At 38.3% G+C, this 19,569-nt stretch overlaps 1 protein-coding gene across 1 annotated transcript; it reads right to left on the reverse strand.

Annotated features, from left to right (window-relative positions):
* Positions 1–945: 945 nt before the first annotated feature.
* fhdc2 (FH2 domain containing 2) lies at positions 946–15,559 on the reverse strand. The gene is made up of 12 exons (XM_067382569.1): positions 15,066–15,559; positions 10,068–10,542; positions 9,242–9,303; positions 6,752–6,854; positions 6,503–6,588; positions 6,319–6,419; positions 5,461–5,531; positions 5,268–5,375; positions 5,105–5,175; positions 4,789–4,906; positions 4,553–4,717; positions 946–2,427 (listed from the first exon to the last, which is right to left on the reverse strand). The coding sequence occupies exons 2-12, from the start codon at positions 10,395–10,397 to the stop codon at positions 946–948; spliced, it is 2,697 nt and encodes an 898-aa protein (XP_067238670.1). The 5' UTR covers positions 10,398–10,542; positions 15,066–15,559.
* Positions 15,560–19,569: the final 4,010 nt, after the last annotated feature.

The raw sequence follows: 19,569 nt of genomic DNA on the forward strand, positions 1-19,569 counted from the left end.
TCAAAGTGACCTGAATCAGTGGAGAACTCTGAAAGTAGCGGTCATTCTGCTAGGATCCATTACAGCGCCCTGTGGACTGTCCAATCTGGGCAGACCGAATGAATGGCTCCTTTATTTACAAGGAGACAACAGTTGACCATTCACACCTTTTTTTCGTATATTAAAGGATTAGTCCACTTTTAAATAAACTTTACCTGATAATTTACTCACCCCCATGTCATCCAGGATGTTTATGTCTTTCTTTCGTCAGTCGAATGAAATTAAAACATTCAAGGATTATTCTCCATATAGTGGACTTCAATGGGCACCAAACGGTTGAAGGTCAAAATGTCAGTTTCAGTGCAGCTTCAAAGAGCTTTAAATGAGGAATAAGAGTCTTATCTAGCGAAACCATCGGTCATTTTAAAATAAAATACAACTGTATATACTTTATGAACACAAATTAACGGCTTTAAATGCATTCTTAAACGCTTACGCTGTATGTCCTACGCCTTACCTATTCTACTTACGGAACAAACGCGGTGCCAGTTTAGTTTTTTTTCCGTAAGTAGAATAGGGAAGGCGTAAGACATAAGCTTTCTGAAGAATATGGAAAGCGGAAGCACATTCCAGACGATATTTTGTGTTTATAAAGTATATACAGCTGTATTTTTTTCGAAAATGACTGATGGTTTCTCTAGATAAGACCGTTATTCCTCGTCTGGTATCGTTTAAAGCTCTTTGAAGCTGCACTGAAACTGTAATTTTGACCTTCAACCATTTGGTGCCCATTGAAGTCCATTATGAGGAGAATAATCCTCGAATGTTTTCATCAAAAACCTTCATTTCTTTTTTTGACTGACGAAAGACAGACATGAACATCTTGGATGAGTAAATTATCAGGAAACGTTTATTTAAAAGTGGACGAATCCTTTAATTTAGTTAGTAGTATCAAGAAACCAGATACTATCTCCACATGGGTTGGGCGGCAGGTCTGGGAATTTTGGGGCCTGGGATTCTAGTGCCGGGGGTCTTGCTCGTCTTGGCTTTGGCTGCACTTATGATGGCCGTGCGGATTGTCTTTGCAGTCGTAGCAGCGGTGGGACTGTGTACGGTGCGGGAGGCTGGGGATTCAGAGTTGGGCGCTAGCCGTTTGGACACACGAAGTGGCGAGCCTCGTACAAACTGCTCACGCCGCTTGTCCTCGTCTTGCTTCAACTTCTCGGCAGTGTTACTCTTTAATTTCCCCGTATCAGACGGGGTGCTTACCTTCTGCCTTGCATTGCTGTTGCGTTTGAGTTCATTCTGGACACCAGTGAAGCTTGTCATTAGCGATGTGCGTATGGATGTGGGACGCACGGGGGAAGGGCGCGACAAGCTATCGGCAGGAGTCGACTTCGTGTGCACTCTTGGAGTCCCGCTACAGTTGGCAGGCCCTCCTCGGGGTACCAGCAGTCTTTTAGTTGGTCCTCTAGTGGGTGTCTTTACCTGACGGCAATCATCCTTCGCATGGGGTGAGCTTGCGCCATCTCGCTCCACAGCTTCCCGCTCTTTCTTCCATTTGGAGCAGTGATTTGGGGCTGGTCGTGTCACAGTTGGCGAAAGGCTCTCGTAGGAGCGTAGGCCCTTCACTAGCGTGTGGCACTCCAGCGTCTCTCCAACCCGTGGGTAAACATGCCCACTTTCTGGGCTACATGGCTCCTGGGCAAGAGGAGGACTAGCTTCAGCAGGGGAGGACGCATTTGTCCACGTCTCTCCCAGCAGACAAGTGGCTGTCTCGGCTTCTGTCTGTGGAGTGCCTCCTCTTTGAGTCTCTTTGCCATTTACACAATCCTTCTTCTCAGCATCCTCCAAGGCATCTGTCGCTATCTGCGTCAGCCTTTCAGAGGCGTCTTGAACCAGTTTCTCAACTTTCAAAACTTTGTTAGGGGATAGTCCTGTGAGCGGCAAGACATTCACTGCCCCCTGCTGATGTGACGTGATACGTGTTTTTCCCAAAGCAACAAAAGTGTTATCACTGGGGACTGTCCTTGTACTCAACCTAGAATGGCTTTTCTTAGGGTTTGTTGAGTCCATTGCATCTTGTTGAAGGCCACACGCTGAATCTGTGCTTAAACACTGAGCTTGTTTGAGTGTTGGTTCAGTTTCCTCATCATTCTTCTGTAGGGAGTCTCTACTGAATCCTTCGGGATGAAGGTTTGAGTTTGGTTGCTGTTGGTTGTCAGATTTCATGTTTCTCTCACTGGAGCGGAGGAAGTACTGCGAGAGTCTGCGCAGGCTGCGGCGGCTCCCCGTGTAACTTAAGCTCCTCTGTAGTGCGTGCTCCAGGTCGCCCGATTCGCGCTCCGCTTCCAGACCGGTGCACAGAGCCAGGGAACGACGCTTTTCCACATTCTCACGCTCGCGTGCCACGCGCCGCTGCTCTTGTAACTCCCTCTCTGTGTTTTCCTGTTGGGAAACAAGTCAGAATTGTAAACTTCATTTCTGTAACTCAGTTTCAACTGACCATTTTTTTTTGTGTCATCACTTAAAATGTTCATGGAAGATTTTATGTATAAAAATGTTTAATACATGCAAGTAAATATAGTGTATATTTTGATAGAGATTAATACAAATTATTACATATTATTAAGTAAAATGCATGCCTTTTTTTTTGGCCTTTTAACCTTTATTTTTGCTTATTAACATGCCTTTTATTGCCATTATCTGTAACTATTTTTATAATACATTTTAAAATACTGTAGATTAAACATTTAAACATTTAACATTTGAATGACTGCATGGTTGAAATTATGGTTCTTCTGATTGGAAAAAATCTTGCAGTATGATTGCATTTACAAAAGTTGCTGTTTTCTATGGAAGTTTGTTTCTGCCACAGAATAAAAAATAAAAAAGTATAAACTGACTTCTCACAATTCAGACTTTTTTTCCTCAGAATTGAATGATATCAACTCGCAAATGTGAGTTATAAAGTCAGAATAGTGAGATATAAACTCGCAATTGTGAGAGAAAAGTCAGAATTGCGAGAAATAATCAGAAATGCGAGAAAAAAGTCAGAACTGCGAGTTTATATCATGCAATTATAAAAAAAAGTCAGAATTGCGTGATATGAACGTTCAGTTGCGAGTTATAAAGTCAGAAATGTGATATAAACTAGCAATTGAGAGAAAAAAGTCAGAATTGCGATAAAAAAAATTGCTCTAAAAAAAGAATTGCGAGAGAAAATAATCAGAATTGCGAGGAAAAAGGTAAGAATTGTGAGTTTATATGACGCAATTTTAAGAAAAAACTTCAGAATTGCGTGATATAAACGCTCATTTGCGAGTTAAAATCAGAAAAGTGATAAACTAGCAATTGAGAAAGAAAAGTCCGAATTGCGATTAAAAATAGAATTGCTCTAAAAAAAGTCAGAATTGCGAGAGAAAATTCGCAAGAAAATCATAATTGCGAGAAAAAAGAAGTGCGAGAAAAAAGTCAGAACTGCGAGTTTATATCATGCAATTTTAAGAAAAGTCAGAATTGCGTGATATGAACGTTCAATTGCGAGTTATGAAGTCAGAAAAGTGATATAAACTAGCAATTGAGAAAGAAAAAAGTCAGAATTGCGATAAAAAAAAGAATTGCTCTAAAAAAGAATTGCGAGAGAAAATTTGCAAGAATCAGAATTGCGAGGAAAAAGGTAAGAATTGTGAGTTTATATGACGCAATTTTAAGAAAAAACTTCAGAATTGCATGATATAAACGTTCATTTGTGAGTTATAAAGTCAGAAAAGTGATAAACTAGCAAATGAGAAAGAAAAATCCGAATTGCAATTAAAAATAGAATTGCTCTAAAAAAGTCAGAATTGCGAGAGAAAATTCGCAAGAAAATCATAATTGCGAGAAAAAAAGAAGTGCGAGAAAATAATCAGAAATGCGAGAAAAAAGTCAGAACTGCGAGTTTATATCATGCAATTTTAAGAAAAAAGTCAGAATTGCGTGATATGAACGTTCAATTGCGAGTTAAAAAGTCAGAAAAGTGATATAAACTAGCAATTGAGAGAGAAAAAAGTCAGAATTGCGATTAAAAATAGAATTGCTCTAAAAAAGTCAAAATTGCGAGAGAAAATTCGCTAGAAAATCATAATTGCGAGAAAAAAAGTAAGAATTGTGAGTTTATATCACGCAATTATAAGAAAAAAGTCAGAATTGTGATATAAACTTGCAATTGCACAAAAAAATCAGAATTGCAAGAAAAAAAGTCGGAATTGCGAGATAAAAATAAATAAATAAATAAATAAATAAAAATCGCTATTATATATATTTTTTAATTCAATGGCAGAAACAAGCTTCCATAGTTTTCCTGTTCATTAGTAGATAATATTTATATTCTCAATAATACTACCAAACAGTCTTACCAATTAAACATCAGTTAAGTGGTTGCTATCAATCACATTTACAGGAAATGTCAAGTTAAACTTTGTGTGTGTTTGTAACAACACTCTCAAACTCAGATTTTTACAGCTCTAGGTTCAGGCAAGTACTTTGTCATTTTAAACTTCATTTGGTAGTTTCTATTTACAAGGCCGCTCACCTGCACGGCTCTCTGGAACCGATGGCAGAAGCCGTGGAAGATCAGAAAGGCCTCCTCCAGTTTGAAGGTCTTGTCATCTTCACAGAAGAACTCCACCAGAGCCTTGCTGGTCTTCTGTAAGCTTTCCAGCTCATCCTGAGCTTCATTCAGCCTCACCTCTGCAACCTGAAGGAAGAAATTAAGGACTTACACGCTGAACAGGAACATCTGTGAATCAGATCTGGACAGACACGCACCTCTAGAAACGTTCTGGTCTGCAGCTGGATTTCAGCATCGGCCTGAGCTCGGGCTCTGAGATCCGACACTCTGCTTTGTAGTCGAGAAACATCCTCCACCACAGACTCTTCTGACAACCTGACCACAAAAACAACCTGAGCATTGACTTTTCTGATGGAAATGATGTCACAACAAATATTATTTTCTGTAAAATGTAAAACAATTTCTTTTTCTTTTGATTTTGGGGTGAATTATGACCCAGACAGGCTTCATGACATCCATCCACTGATATTCTTCTAGCTTAAATGCTCTCAAAAGGTTTGTTTGCATCCTGACCTTGAAGCTGGACCGACGTGACTCAAGCGGCTGGGAAACATCAGCAAGTCTTTATCCTTCTTCACAGCCTCCTGTAGTAAGGAAAAAAATAGTAGTTTTGTAGTTTCTCTTCATTTGAAGAGGCATACTGAAAGCGAGGCTCTTGTGACATCACAACACTTACCATAGCAACAAAGTGGAGGAGGTTCATGCCTGGTTTGTTGGCTTTGGTGTCGGCCAGTTTGAGCAGAGAGGAAATCCTGAATCCAGCAGCATTCCCAGCGTAACCACCCTGAGAGCACAAGAGACCTCAGACTGACTTCATACGAGGACATTGCTTATCAAAAACAGCATGAAGCGGCAGATCAAAGACTCACAGCGTTCATGTAGTTCCCCGCTTTGAGCACCAGTCGCAGGATGTAGTGAAGCTCGGGGCAGCTCAGCAGCTCTGCACAAACAACACATGACAACAGTTAATCAAACAGTTAAACAAGATGTAATGTAAGTCTCTGGTGTCTCCAGAATGTGTCTGTGAAGTTTCAGCTCAAAATCATTTATGATAGCTTGTCAAATTTGCCTCTATTTGGGTGTGAGCAAAAACACTACGTTTTTGTGTGTGTCCCTTTAAATGCAAATGAGCTCCGCTTTCCAGAAGAGGGCGGAGCTTTAACAGCTCAACAACAACAAAGCTGGAGAATCTCACGCAGCCAAAATGAGGAAAGTGTTCAGCCTTACATTGTTCAAACCGGAGTCGACACTGATGGAGAGACTCAGGAAGAAGTTACAACTTTTAGACATTTCTGAATGGTTAGTGGATAAATTGATGTAGTTAGAACTGGTACACCGTTGTCACTTGCGAAAACAAAATGAGTGGAAGCGTGCAGATTAAGGGGTGGTAATATTATAATAAGATCCCCTTCCTACATCACTAGGGGAGCGAAATCTGAGCGGCTCATTTTTTCACATGCTTTCAGAGAAAGGCTTACCAAAGCAAAGTTACTTTTTCACGTTTTCTTGGTTGGTAGATGCACTGGGGACATGATTATAGCACTTAAACATGGAAAAAGTCTGATTTTCATGACATGTCCCCATTAAACATAACAGCAAAACTCCCGAAAAGTCAAGCACAAGATCTCTGATACTTTGTGGCTCACATGTGAGCTTGATTTAGGAGGTGAGCTAAAGCTTTCCGAGCTGAAGAGGGCTCTAAACCAATCCAGAGGCTGAATATTTACCTCGAGCCGCCTCCCGCAGACATCTTGCCGCCACACAGAGAGAGGTCACCGCGGGGTCAAACTCCTGCTGGAGGATCATGGCGTCCAGACGCATGCGAAAGCTAGTGATGATGATGATGATGAGGATTAATCAGCGCTCAGTGAATGTGTGTTTATACTGGATCATTCAGTCCTGAACTCTTACCTGGGTAACTCCACCAGTAAGAGAACGAAGAGATCCGGCTCTGCCAGTAAACTACGGTCACCGCTGAACTTTTTCAACCTGGCCTCCTGGACAAAAGGAAACAGACTTTTAATATTCAGCACTCTTCTATGGAGTCCAACAGAACGTGTTGGATGTGGCGTAACAAGCAGCATCACGTCTCATTCTCTCCAACATGTGGAAGGACAGACGTGTTTCTGTGAAGTGTGGCGTGTGTCAGAGACACGATACCTCTTCATTATCAGGCAGCAGCTTGCAGAGTTCAGCCAGTTTCTCAGCTCCGTAACGCTCTCCAGCTCCTCGCCTCACATCCTCCACTATCTCCCGAGAAGCACTGAGGGAAGAGGAAACGACAGTGAAAATTACATCACTTTCAAGCATTTTCTCTGTCCATCTGTAGCACATTTAAGCTGGGCCACACTAAAAGATTTTCAAAATGTGAGAGACAAACATGACGATAAGAAATCATACACACACTAACAGATTCAATTCACAAACAACAGAGTCCCACCTGTGATCATGGAAATCTCGCAAAATTTCTCTCATCAAACGTGACTTTAGAGTAAACAAACATGTCAAATCGGGTCTCCCCAAACTGTAACTTAATGATTATCCCAAGTATACTAATTATATTAATTTAAAAATGCCCATATAGCTTACTATATAATGTGTAAGAAATCAAATAGGTGCATAATAAAACCAACTGAATGTAATTTCTTACACTTGATTAACTATTAATTCATAAATAATAATTATAATAGCCTATAAAATGAATAATTGAACATTCATTTGTTTTATTTATGACTGAAATATTTGGACATTTAACACTTAATTTTAGGGATGCATGATATATCGGCACCATATCGGTATCGGCCGATATATGTTAATTTTTGATGTTATCGGCCAGATAAGAAAATTTGGCCGATGTATTAAAGCCGATAAATAATGGATTATTTCAGTTCACCATGATGATTTTGAATTGCTTGAAATATGATTGAAATCACTTCAAAAAGGAAAATACAATTACTGTAAATACAAGATGTGCAGCGCAAGTCTGTCATATAAGCTACATAATATTATAACGAGAACATTATAATTGTGTACGTGGGACATGGATTTAATGGTGAAACTTTTGTTTTTGTAATCAGGCTCTCAAAAATTATATATTCACATTTATCGGCTATTATATCGGTTATCGGCTTTCAAATATAAAGAATTATCGGTTATCGGTATCGACCAAAATGTTCATAATCGGTGCATCCCTACTTAATTTAACACAGTTACATTAAAGATGATTGTGAATGCATGTAGGATAAGTGCAAATGTATGTATAAACTAAGCTATCAGGCTAATCAGGTGTCTGTAAGACATAAATTGTCACTGTAACATAGTTGAAACAGCATTTATCACCTATTAAAAGCGATTTTAACCAATGGGATCGCGTGGGGGACCAAATTTCAGGGGGTTGTAATTTGTCACTACACCCGATTCGAGATCGGGGCGACTCAGACGATCTGCCGAGCAGATTCAGTCACTCTTAACACACCTCGCACCACAGGAAAATCTGCAGAACTATCAAGATAATCGGGACTTTACCTAGGATTGTCCCTAATAACCCCATAAATGCATTGCTGAAAGTGACAAATCCACTAAAGTCATTGGTCTTGTTGACCTAAATGAGGTCATAGTTGTTTGTAGATCCAGTTTCACTTGGTTCCTCAAGCCAGAAGAATGGAAGGACATGTCCACATCTGGTTCTTTTGCTTGTCTCATGGTTTGCAAGACCCATGTTTTTTCATTTTATGACATGTAATTGTTAATGTCAGAGAGTATTGAAGGCTCTCATGGTGTTCAAAATTAAATAATGAAAAAGTATTACAGAACAAAGACCTGCTTTGGCCACAGCGGAACATAATTCATACTCCTACACTTCAAAAGTGTGTACTTATGTGAAGTTACTCACACAAGGAAATGTGTCTGCATGTTCTGACAGATATCAGTCCCAAAGAAGAGCTTTTCAAACTCTAATGGGAATTGCTGTGCCCATATATTTACTCAGAGAGCAAGTGCCGACATGAAAACACCAACCTTTTTTCATAAAACAATGCCTCTTGCATTGAAAGGGATGAATAATGATGTATGATTTCCTGTCTGTGCTGCTTGTGTCACTAGAATGGATCACATTTCTTTGGAAGCACATTAATTGAAATGGATATATTTAATCTCAGAGCATATTTTGAAAAGTCGGTTCAGAGATCAGGTTCCGTTTCTCAACACGGCTCATTTGGGCGCAAAGCAGGTGTGACCTTTGACCACCTTCACTGACCATCAAACCCAGCTGTTCTGATTGGACGACATCTGAACACTTGTCATCTGCCCCCAGGGGCTCTCTTCATTCACACATCTATCCTCCGTCTGAGGGCAATTAATGACTCAAAAATAAACACAGGCTGCAGCTACCGTCCGTCTAAAGTGTTAAGACACTTCCTCTAGGACACCTTCATTTCCTGTTTGTAACAAATGGGGCTGTTTCACTCCCTCATTTTTAAACAGCCAATGCAAATTTCTAAAGAGCAGAGCGGCCAATATAATACCACTGTATATGTCATACAATTCATTGACACAATTTAACACAATATTTACTTTTTTTACCAAATAATGCCCTTATAATTGGTCTGGCCAATATATATATTGACTGGTTGAAATTAAACCAAAACTTACATTTTCAATTGCCGCAGAAATATCCCAACATTCATGCTGCGTTTTGAGTCAAGCAGTGTAACCTGCAAACACAAATAAAATCAGCTCACAAATCCAGACAAATTCATCAAAAAAGTTGAAGTCCATTGCCTTCAACAATAAGTTAAAGACGATAGTTGATTATCATGCATGCATATACCTTTATCAAAAAAGTAGCAAAAAATGCATTGCTTTCAACAATGAAGACAATTACTGCACATATTTTCGAAATCTATAAAGCATGCATATGAGGGTCTTTGGCAATTGCATCTCACAGTTTTTTCAGCATCTTGAGCCATGAGCGTTAAGTGAAGATAAAGATATTTTGGGTGTGAGCAAAAACACGCCGTTTTTGTGTGTGTCCCTTTAAATGCAAATGAGCTCCGCTTTCCAGAAGAGGGCGGAGCTTTAACAGCTCAACAACAACAAAGCTGGAGAATCTCACGCAGCCAAAATGAGGAAAGTGTTCAGCCTTACATTGTTCAAACCGGAGTCGACACTGATGGAGAGACTCAGGAAGAAGTTACAACTTTTAGACGTTTCTGAATGATTAGTGGATAAATTGATGTAGTTGCTGTGGAGTTGATTCAACTCATCCACTAGCATGTGCCGTCATGTTCATCTTTTGTGTTGAATTGACCCTCGTTTGGCGTAAAATGACGGCATGACAACAACACTCGACTACAACCAAAATAACGACACAGGGCTTCAACGAGACCAATAAGTTTGTTTTGAAAATATGTAGTTTTGCATATGAAGCATAAAGCTTCTTCAGTGTGGTAGATAATGAAAAAAAAAGTGCTCTTACTTTGTCCACACTCATCTCTTGTGGAGACCCGCACCTCAGCAAACTACGCCGAAACCCGCTGGCCCGGTCTGGCTTGCCGCCCTCTTTTTGCCCAAAGAGCTCATCCAGAGAGTTGAGGTCGATGGAGAGGTCAGTGTCCTCATCCAGAGAGCCGCTCCACACACTCTCACGGCCCTCCACACGCTCTTTGGGGATCCGCTCCCAGTTGAGATTGCGCAGTCGGTGTTTGCGGCCCGAGTCTGCGCGGGTCAGACCGCTGGCCGGGGCAGGAGGGGGCGGAGGTGGAGGAGGAGGAGGGATCGGGGGTGGCGGGATGGGGACGGTGGCCATGAATCTCACTTCCTGTTCTTGGGTGTCATCAAAGTACGTTCCGTGAAAAGTTGAAGACTTAAAATGATATAGCACAAATGAAATGCAATGTCCAGGAGAAAGACGACATCCGTTCGCTCGAGTTCCTCACGGTTGTGATGCGTATCTGCAACAGGACAGAAGATCAACAGACTGAAACAACAACTTCTTTCACACTAAAGCACAGCACACCAATTATTGCTGAAAGTATAATTATAATGCCCCTTTTACAAGATGTAATAAGTCAGAATGTGTCTCTGAAGTTTCAGCTCAGAATCCCCCACAGATCATTTATTATCGCTTGTCAAATTTGCCCCTATTTGGGTGTGAGCAAAAACACACAATTTTTGTGTGTGTCCCTTTAAATGCAAATGAGCTGCTGCTCCCGCCCCCTTTCCAGAAGAGGGCGGAGCTTTAACAGCTCAACAACAACAAAGCTGGAGAATCTCACGCAGCCAAAATGAGGAAAGTGTTCAGCCTTACATTGTTCAAACCGGAGTCGACACTGATGGAGAGACTCAGGAAGAAGTTACAACTTTTAGACGTTTCTGAATGGTTAGTGGATAAATTGATGTAGTTGCTGTGGAGATTCTGTTGAAGGAGTTTGTTGTAGTCCTTAAAAAGATAATATCTCTCTTTGCTTTGAACTTTGACCGTCATAACTTTGCAGATGTTGTTTATGCTCAAACAGCAACATTACACAGTAACTAAAGCTAAAAAACTAAATATATTAGAAAATAAAAAATAGAGCTGAATTTTCAGCATCATTACTTCAGTCTTCAGTGTCACGTGATCCTTCAGAAATCATTCTAATTTGCTGCTCAAGAAACATTTATGATTACACTCTAAAAATGCTGGGTTAAAAACAACCCAAGTTGGGTTGAAAATGGACAAACCCAGCGGTTGGGTTAAATGTTTGCCCAACCTGCTGGGTAGTTTTATTTAAACCAACTATTATTTAAAAATTGCTATATGGCTAGCTTAAAATGAACCCAAAATAGTTGGGAAATTAAAAACCAGATGCAATTAGAGGCAACAATAATAGACAAAAGGTGAATGTTTATTAATAAGCTTTAATATTTTATTAATATAAATTGAATAGTATACATTTATTAATAAGCAATTTAATAAATGTTTATTGTTTAATAATTATTCATTGAACATTAATAAATGTTCATTTCCAACATCCTTTGGGTTAATTATAATTAAGCAATACAGTCATTTTTAAACAATAGTTGAGTTAAATAAAACTACCCAGCAGGTTGGGCAAACATTTAACCCTACTGCTGGGTTAAAACAACCCTATTGCTGGGTTTGTCCATTTTCAACCCAACTTGGGTTGTTTTTAACCCAGCATTTTTTAGAGTATATTATCAATGTTGAAAACAGTTGTGCTGCTTCATATTTTTGTGGAAACTGTGCTGCATTTTTTCTAAACCTAACCCTACTTAAAAAAAAAAAAAAAAAAAAAAACTAACAATACACTCTAAAAAATGCTGGGTTGTTTCAACCCAAATTTGGCTCAAATATGGAAAAACCCAACCGTTGGGTTAAAAAAATGCATTTAAAAATTTAACCCAATGGTTGGGTTTATCCATTTTTGACCCAAACTTGGGTTGAAACAACCCAGCATTTTTTAGAGTGTACAAATAAAACATACATGCATACCCAATATATTTTTACCTAACAATGATTTGTCAACTACCCAGAACTCATCTTCAGATCCAAAGCCATTTACGGTAACAAGATGACATCATGCAATTCATCCTCACTTGCGTGCTTTAAACACACAAGCTCCGATCAACACACAATGAGGTTGTTTACAGCCATGGGTCAACCCAAAGTGAGCCTTATGGGCTCAGGCACCTGGCAGCTCTTGTCCCCCAATTAACACGAGGGTGTCTGTAATGAGTATTCAGTACTGGTGCTGCTGCCAGCGAAGTGTTTAACCTGAGGTTACGCTTTCAAAGTGTAAAATCCCAGCACGTGAGAGCGCTCAAGCCCTTTGTGTTTCCTTCCTCCTGCCACATGTGCTGCGCTCCGAGTATCTACACACCTTACGTGATGTTCCTTCCTGCAGTCCGGTTAATTAATGCGAATGAGGCCACAGGACAATAACAGAAAAAAAAAGAGAAAAAGTGAAGCTGACACAGATTCAGGATTCCTGGCAGAGCAAACAAGATGTTGTGCTGCCAAAAACATGAGCATGCTGTAATCCATGTACTTCCAAATACTAGAGTCTGCAACATTTTCCACACTTAGTAATCAAAAATGATGATAGAACGCAAATGAAAGCATGGGAATTATCTGATGACCAAAACTGTTACACAATTTTACAAAACTGTCTAGACACTGTTCATTCTCTTAAACAACTTCATGGGGTGCATCCTGGGATGCTTTTAAACCATATTCAAGGAGTTCATGTATGCTGGATATTTATGCGAGACACTGACGAATAAGGTTTTTTTAAAAGATATAATTAATTAAAAGTTTTATTAAGTGTTACAAATGAGATTATGTGGTTTTTATAATCAATTAACACTGATTTTGTCATTTTTTTACAAAATTTGTCACCAAAAAGTAATTCAGTTTAACTAAAAACCAAAAATGACACTTTTGGTTACATCGAATGACAATATTTTCAAACAATGCTAACAGGCTGATATCTAGCAAAAGGACAATCAAACATTTTATATTTGGTACAAGTTTTTAAAATAATACATAATTTTCCATGTTTTATAGCGGTTGCACCGAATGACCTGATGTTTCGGGACATGCGTATGATCAAGTGAAAACATGAATTTATCAAATAGTTAAGAGAGAGTTAGTTACTTTGCTTCATGGCCATGTGGTCCTTTGTAGGTGTCTGAATGATGTCACATGATATTGATCACATGACTTGATCCAAAATGGTCCCTTTATATCAGTTACTCCGAATGACATCAATGAAATTCATTTTTCCAGACATTCTTTCTCATAACAAAGCAACGACTTCTACACATAATTTTAACAACATTTTGCACTATGTTGATATATGCTGATATAAAATCATGCCAGAATAAAAAATATATACATTTATTACATTTTAAGATATTTTAATCACAAATGAAATGGCTGTATTGTACGGTTAAACCGAATGACCTTTTGACACTTCAAAATCTTTAAAATAGCAATCTTTATATAGCAAAATATAATTAAAACCTTTTGGATTCAATAAAAGAGATCTAGTTGTGGGCAATTCCACGCAAAGGTCATCTTTACCATGAAAAAAAAAAGTTTTAACCAAAAGAACAAAACCCTTTTTAAATTGTCCATTTAGGTCTGTAATATACTGTATTAATGTGCTCTAACAGAAATTTTAAGAAAATTGCCTTGTTTATCCACAATATATGTGGTAAGCAACAATGCTTAAATTAAATTTTCAACCAACCATATTTCATGCTTTCAAAAAAGGGATCAAAGACCCCATTTTTTTAAACTTTATTTTAGCAGTAAGCATTGTGTAGAAAGATGGATACATGCCTGATAAATAAATACACTCATTTAGTCATAACAGCACTGCCTGATGAATTTATAAGAGCTAGAATAAAGAGGTCAGGACGCTTCAGTGCTCTGTCACGTCCGTAACGTTTTAAAGATTAAGTTTATTTCATATAACAATTATAAATGCAAATAACTCGAAACTTTATATGCAAAGCTAAATTATGTTTATGCTTATTAGGATCAACAATTCATTTCACTACGTTGCTCTGAACAACCATAATAAGCGTTACGGACGTGACCGTTACGGACGCTTCATATTAAATCCTATGAGTTTGCTTCTTTATATTGCTATCATCTGTTTCAGGCTTACCATATCAGAACATATCCAATAATCGCAATACTCTTTGTGCTTTGTTAGTTTTAATATGAAAAAGGTTTAACTTTCAAATTCAGTCGATTTTATAACAAAATTTAAACAATAGATGTCGCTCTTTAATAGCCTACGGCGCGTGACAGATTAGCTACTGCAGCGCCTGTAAGCGGCGGATCAGGTGCACATGAACCGATCTTCTCTTCCTCTTGCCAGAGAACGAAATATGAACATCAAAAGGTAGGCCTATATGAAACAGTACAACTTATAGAAGAGCATTGTGTCTCATAGGACACTTACCTCGGGAATTGGGATGTCGCGTTACCGGTTGGTTAAAAATGAATAGCCTAGCCTATATTGATCACAATCTGCGCGATCAAGCTGACAAAATGAAAATAATAAGATTGCAATAATTTTGACTTGAAATAAAGTTTGATCATTTTGACTCAAGACTCCGCTTTAAACTCTGAAAACTAGACGAAAAAAACCGTGTGGTCATTCATACACAAAACATAAAACTGACATGATTGCGATTGGCAATAGTGTCAATCGGTTCACCTGACTGTGGGGAAAACATGCGATTTTAAACTGCTTTATGATAAACATTAATATTTGTCAATGTATTTTAGCAAGCAGTTCTGTAAGAAGGAAAATCATGGTCTCTAAATTGATTCTTGAACAACGCACATGCTTGTCAACACGAGAAATAGGTCTAATCCATAACCTTTTGCACTACAGAGTATAACGTTACATTTGTATAAAGTTTAGTAAAAAGTTGATAAATTGTGGAGTCTTACCATACTGGTATCCCAGATTTCAGTATTTGGTGGTTTAAATGCTTGCTTGAGGTCTCTGTGAAAGTTTTAAAGCAGTTTTAAACCAGTCTTCTGTGCCGCTTTCAGACCGGTCACATCCGTAACGGAAAACTGTCACATCCGTAACGTTGTTTTTTCCTCATTAATGCGAACATGAAAAATGAAATAAAATTATTATTTTATGCTCTGTGGAGAGCCAACCCTTCTTCATTCAGTGGGCAGTATTACTTTTGGTTTGCGCAATGTAATTCACAGAATTCTTAAAAAATATGTTGTCACCCAAATCTTAGTGACTTTTTTTGTCACGTCCGTAACGCTGTATATTTCCCCTCATCTAAAATATAAAACAGTTGAATAGACTGACATTTTTCTAATGTCTGGACTCCTTTAGTAAGGGATTATGAATATATAAATAGACGGTTCAATATGTTACTATTAAATGCATTCTTTGAGCGTTTATATTTCAAGTTTTGACTCCAAATGTCACGTCCATAACGCTGGAATTGCCCTTGTACTACCTTACATACTTTGGATGTCATATCTTTGTTTTTATTATTATTAAGGCCGCTGTTGTCACGTCATTGACCCATGTATATTAAAAAAAAAGTCCATTTATCAGCTGACAAGGCAATTGGTAGATGTATATTTATAGGTTTAGTTCACGCAAAAATGAAAATTATGTAATTAATCAACTCACCCTCATGTCGTTCCACACCCATAAGACTTTCATTCGTCTTTGAAACGCAAATTAAGATAGTTTTGATGAAATCTCAGAGCTTTCTGGCCCTCCATTTACAGCTACGCAACTACCACTTTCAAGCCCCAGAAAGGCGGTAAAGACATCATAAAAGTAGACTAATATATGTAATTTTATAAAACACTTTGTTTGTGCCATAAAAAACAAAACAATATACCACTTTATTTACAAAATATTAATATTCAACGCGCTCTGAAGATTGAAAGTAGTAGTTGCGTACACTGTAAATGAAGAAACAGAAAGCCTTCATCAAAAAGATTTTCATTTGTGTTTCGAATATGAACAAAGGTCTTATGGGTGTGTAACGACATGAGGGTGAGAAATTAATGACAAAAAATTAATTTTTGGGTGAACTATCCCTTTAAGAGTTTCACAAGAGGACTTCAAAAAGCCCCACTAATAACTCATAAATCGGTATTCATCAGTAACTTGATAATGTGAGTGAAACCGAAATAGAATGGAATAGAAATTTACTTGACATAACGTAAAAAACACGACTTTCGTGGTTTGAGACGATTAAAACGCGGGCGCACAACGGACATCGACGTATGTGCACGCGCAGACCGAACGCATGAACGCGCCCGGTGTGAGCGAGCAGAGCTTTTTAATTCTTTTCAATACCACCTGAGCGCGCTCTATCAACCTTTGTTAAACAAAACATTGAGGGAAAATGGCATGTCAAAATAATACCTTCTTCAGCCAATTCATGAAAGATTAAATATTTTGAGTCACTTTATGAAAGGCTTGGAAAGTTGTTTCTGCAGTTAATCGACGTCTTCATCCTACAAACATTGTTTGCTTATTGAACATTTTGTTATTCTGAAAAATCCTGGATATAAATAAAGTCAAATGTGTAGAACAGACTCTTTAAAATAAATTTCTGCTTTAAAATAAATATCTGTGCAAAGGAAACAGCTACAATGAGAAATACTGTTCGATAATGAAATTTAAAATTATAAACAACTTCAATGCAGAGATCAGTCTGGTGTACTGTGCAGCAGGAATACAGAAACACACAAAAAACAATACTTACGTTTTATTTCGTTTCATTACGGATGTAATCCAATTTAGAACAAAATAAAATAGCTGTAAAATAATTTCCCGTCCACTGTGAGAAAGCCTCACGCGTGTCTGTGAACAGAAATCAACTCCAAACACTTCCTAAACGCCGGGAGTCCCATTAACAAACTCAGTAGACTGAAGAAAACTCTCAAACTTTCCGTGCGCTGTCTTCCATGCGCATGCGCAGCAGCACCTGATGCGCTCATTGGGTTTCCTCCACAGGAATTTACCAATCCTACTACGGGGAAGGATTATCTCATGAATAATAATTACGCGACGCTCGCCTAGGTGTGGTAAGTAGTGGGATAGCCCTAAAACATTATTACAAATATTAATTAAACGTTACCTGACGCTCAAGGAGTGTGAAGAAACGTCAACGTGGCTTAATTAATATTCATTAGCTAGGCCTTCACCGTAGTAGGATTCTAATTTCTCGACCAAAAAAAGGATTCGATGTTAAATAGGCTAATTATCTAAATTAAATGATAATTCAGTGATACGAATTAAAATATTTAGTGTAGGCTATACATTGGCTAAACACGTGATAGATAGATAGATAGATAGATAGATAGATAGATAGATAGATAGATAGATAGATAGATAGATAGATAGATAGATAGATAGATAGATAGATAGATAGATAGATAGATAGATAGATAGATAGATAAATAGATAGATAGTTTTTCACAGAGAAACCATTATGAGAGAAACAAAAGCCATCAGTGTTTTCAGTGTAACAGCACTGATCTCAGGTCAGCTTCATCTTTGGCTAAAAATACCCTACTCTGAGACAAAATGGCAAAACTGATCACGGATCGAAAAATAACGATTTCTCAATTTTAATCTATTCTCATTTTTACGAACCGATATTGATTCTTAAATCCCAAGAATCGATTAGTCTAGTCTGTTTTCAGTTGATGAATGAGCAGAATATGTAGCTCCTCCCATCCAATAAATCACAATAATCTTTGTTACTTTTGATATGAAGCAAAGTCTCAGATTTCAAATGACGTCCATCTTATTATGAGTTTCAAAAAATAAATGTCATTTTGGCACTGTTTAATGTGGCGTGACGGATCGCTTTAGCGCCTCAGTTGAAGAGAAGCATGTGATCATCCTCTCCTCCGCTTTAATATCAGTTACAGCGCAATAAACATGAACATCTGAAGGTATGTTAAAATATACAGTACAACTTACTGAAATCCGTGTTTCAACCTCGGAAAGACGTCAATAAAACAGCTTCAATGTCACGTGACGTCACATTTACCTCAGAAAAACACATTCAGTGACCATAAACTCATTAGTCAGCTAGAAAAGTGAACTCTAGAAAGATAAATATAGCTATGCACCATTACATATTCTTTATAATTTTTAATGTTCTTCAATATTTAATGCATGTTTGAATAAATCAGCCACGATTTAAATGTTTATATTTAAAAAAAAACGAATTGGAGTACAAATATGATTATGTAATTCTAAACTTTATTTATAATAAAAACATCATTGAGTGTAATTTAAGTGTTTGTATATAAATAAGTTAATTTAACGTTCAATATTATTAGAGTAGCACCAGCTGACTCTCATGTGTAGTTTACAGCATTAGTTGAGAGATTTTTTTCCTCTAGAAAATTTGCCATGTGCTGAAACTGAAATACTACATCCAAAATAATTGATATCGAATCGAAATCGTAATCGAATTGAATGGAAAGCATGTGAATAGTAATCGAATCATGAAAATTGTGTCAAGACCCATCCCTAGTTCTCATACACTGAGAACATTCATATGTAATCCTCTGATCTTCTCATCAGCTCCATTATCAAGGTAAAGCCAGTCGCTGTAATCTTCCTGTGCGCCGGAGAAGACTTTGATCAGTTCTGGTGATGAGAACCCAAGATGAAGTGAGCTGAGAACTGCTCATGGGAAACAGCACAACGAGCTTTGGAGCTTTGGCCAGCGCCTGAAAGAAAAAAAACAGAATACCCAAACTCAGGAGAAACATGGAAATGAGAGGATATCAGGTGACAGAGCAAGTGTTGAGTCCCGTCACCTCCACATCTACAGCTTTTCTCCCAGATGAACTCAAGTTTACAGCATGCTGAAAGCCTCATCTCATCAGAACAGGCATTTGCGAGGTTACGCCCCTAGATCCCTCAGCACTGCTGGGCCAGAATAATATCTGGAAATGTCCGCCCTTTTTATTCAGAATTCATAAGATACCAAGCTGATATACACTATATTGACAAAAGTTTTGGCATGCCTGCCGTTACGTGCACATGACATCCCATTCTTAATCCGAAGGGTTTAATATGGAGTTGGCCCACCCTTTGCAGCTATAACAGCTTCAACTCTTCTGGGAAGGCTTTCCACAAGGTTTAGGAGTCTGTTTATGGAAATGATTGACCATTCTTCTAGAAGCACATTTGTGAGGTCAGGACTCTGTGCAGGCCAGTCAAGTTCCTCCACACCAAACTCGCTCATCCATGTCTTTATGGACCTTGCTTTGTGCACTGGTGCGCAGTCATGTTGGAACATCCCCAAACTGTTCCCACAAAGTTGGGAACATGAAATTGTCCAAAATGCCTTGGTATGCTGAAACATTAAGAGTTCCTTTCACTGGAACTAAGGGTCAAGTCCAACCCCTGAAAAACATCCCCACACCATAATCC

The sequence above is a fragment of the Chanodichthys erythropterus genome, chromosome 1, assembly GCF_024489055.1.
Source record: "Chanodichthys erythropterus isolate Z2021 chromosome 1, ASM2448905v1, whole genome shotgun sequence".
Taxonomy (NCBI): Eukaryota; Metazoa; Chordata; class Actinopteri; order Cypriniformes; family Xenocyprididae; genus Chanodichthys; species Chanodichthys erythropterus.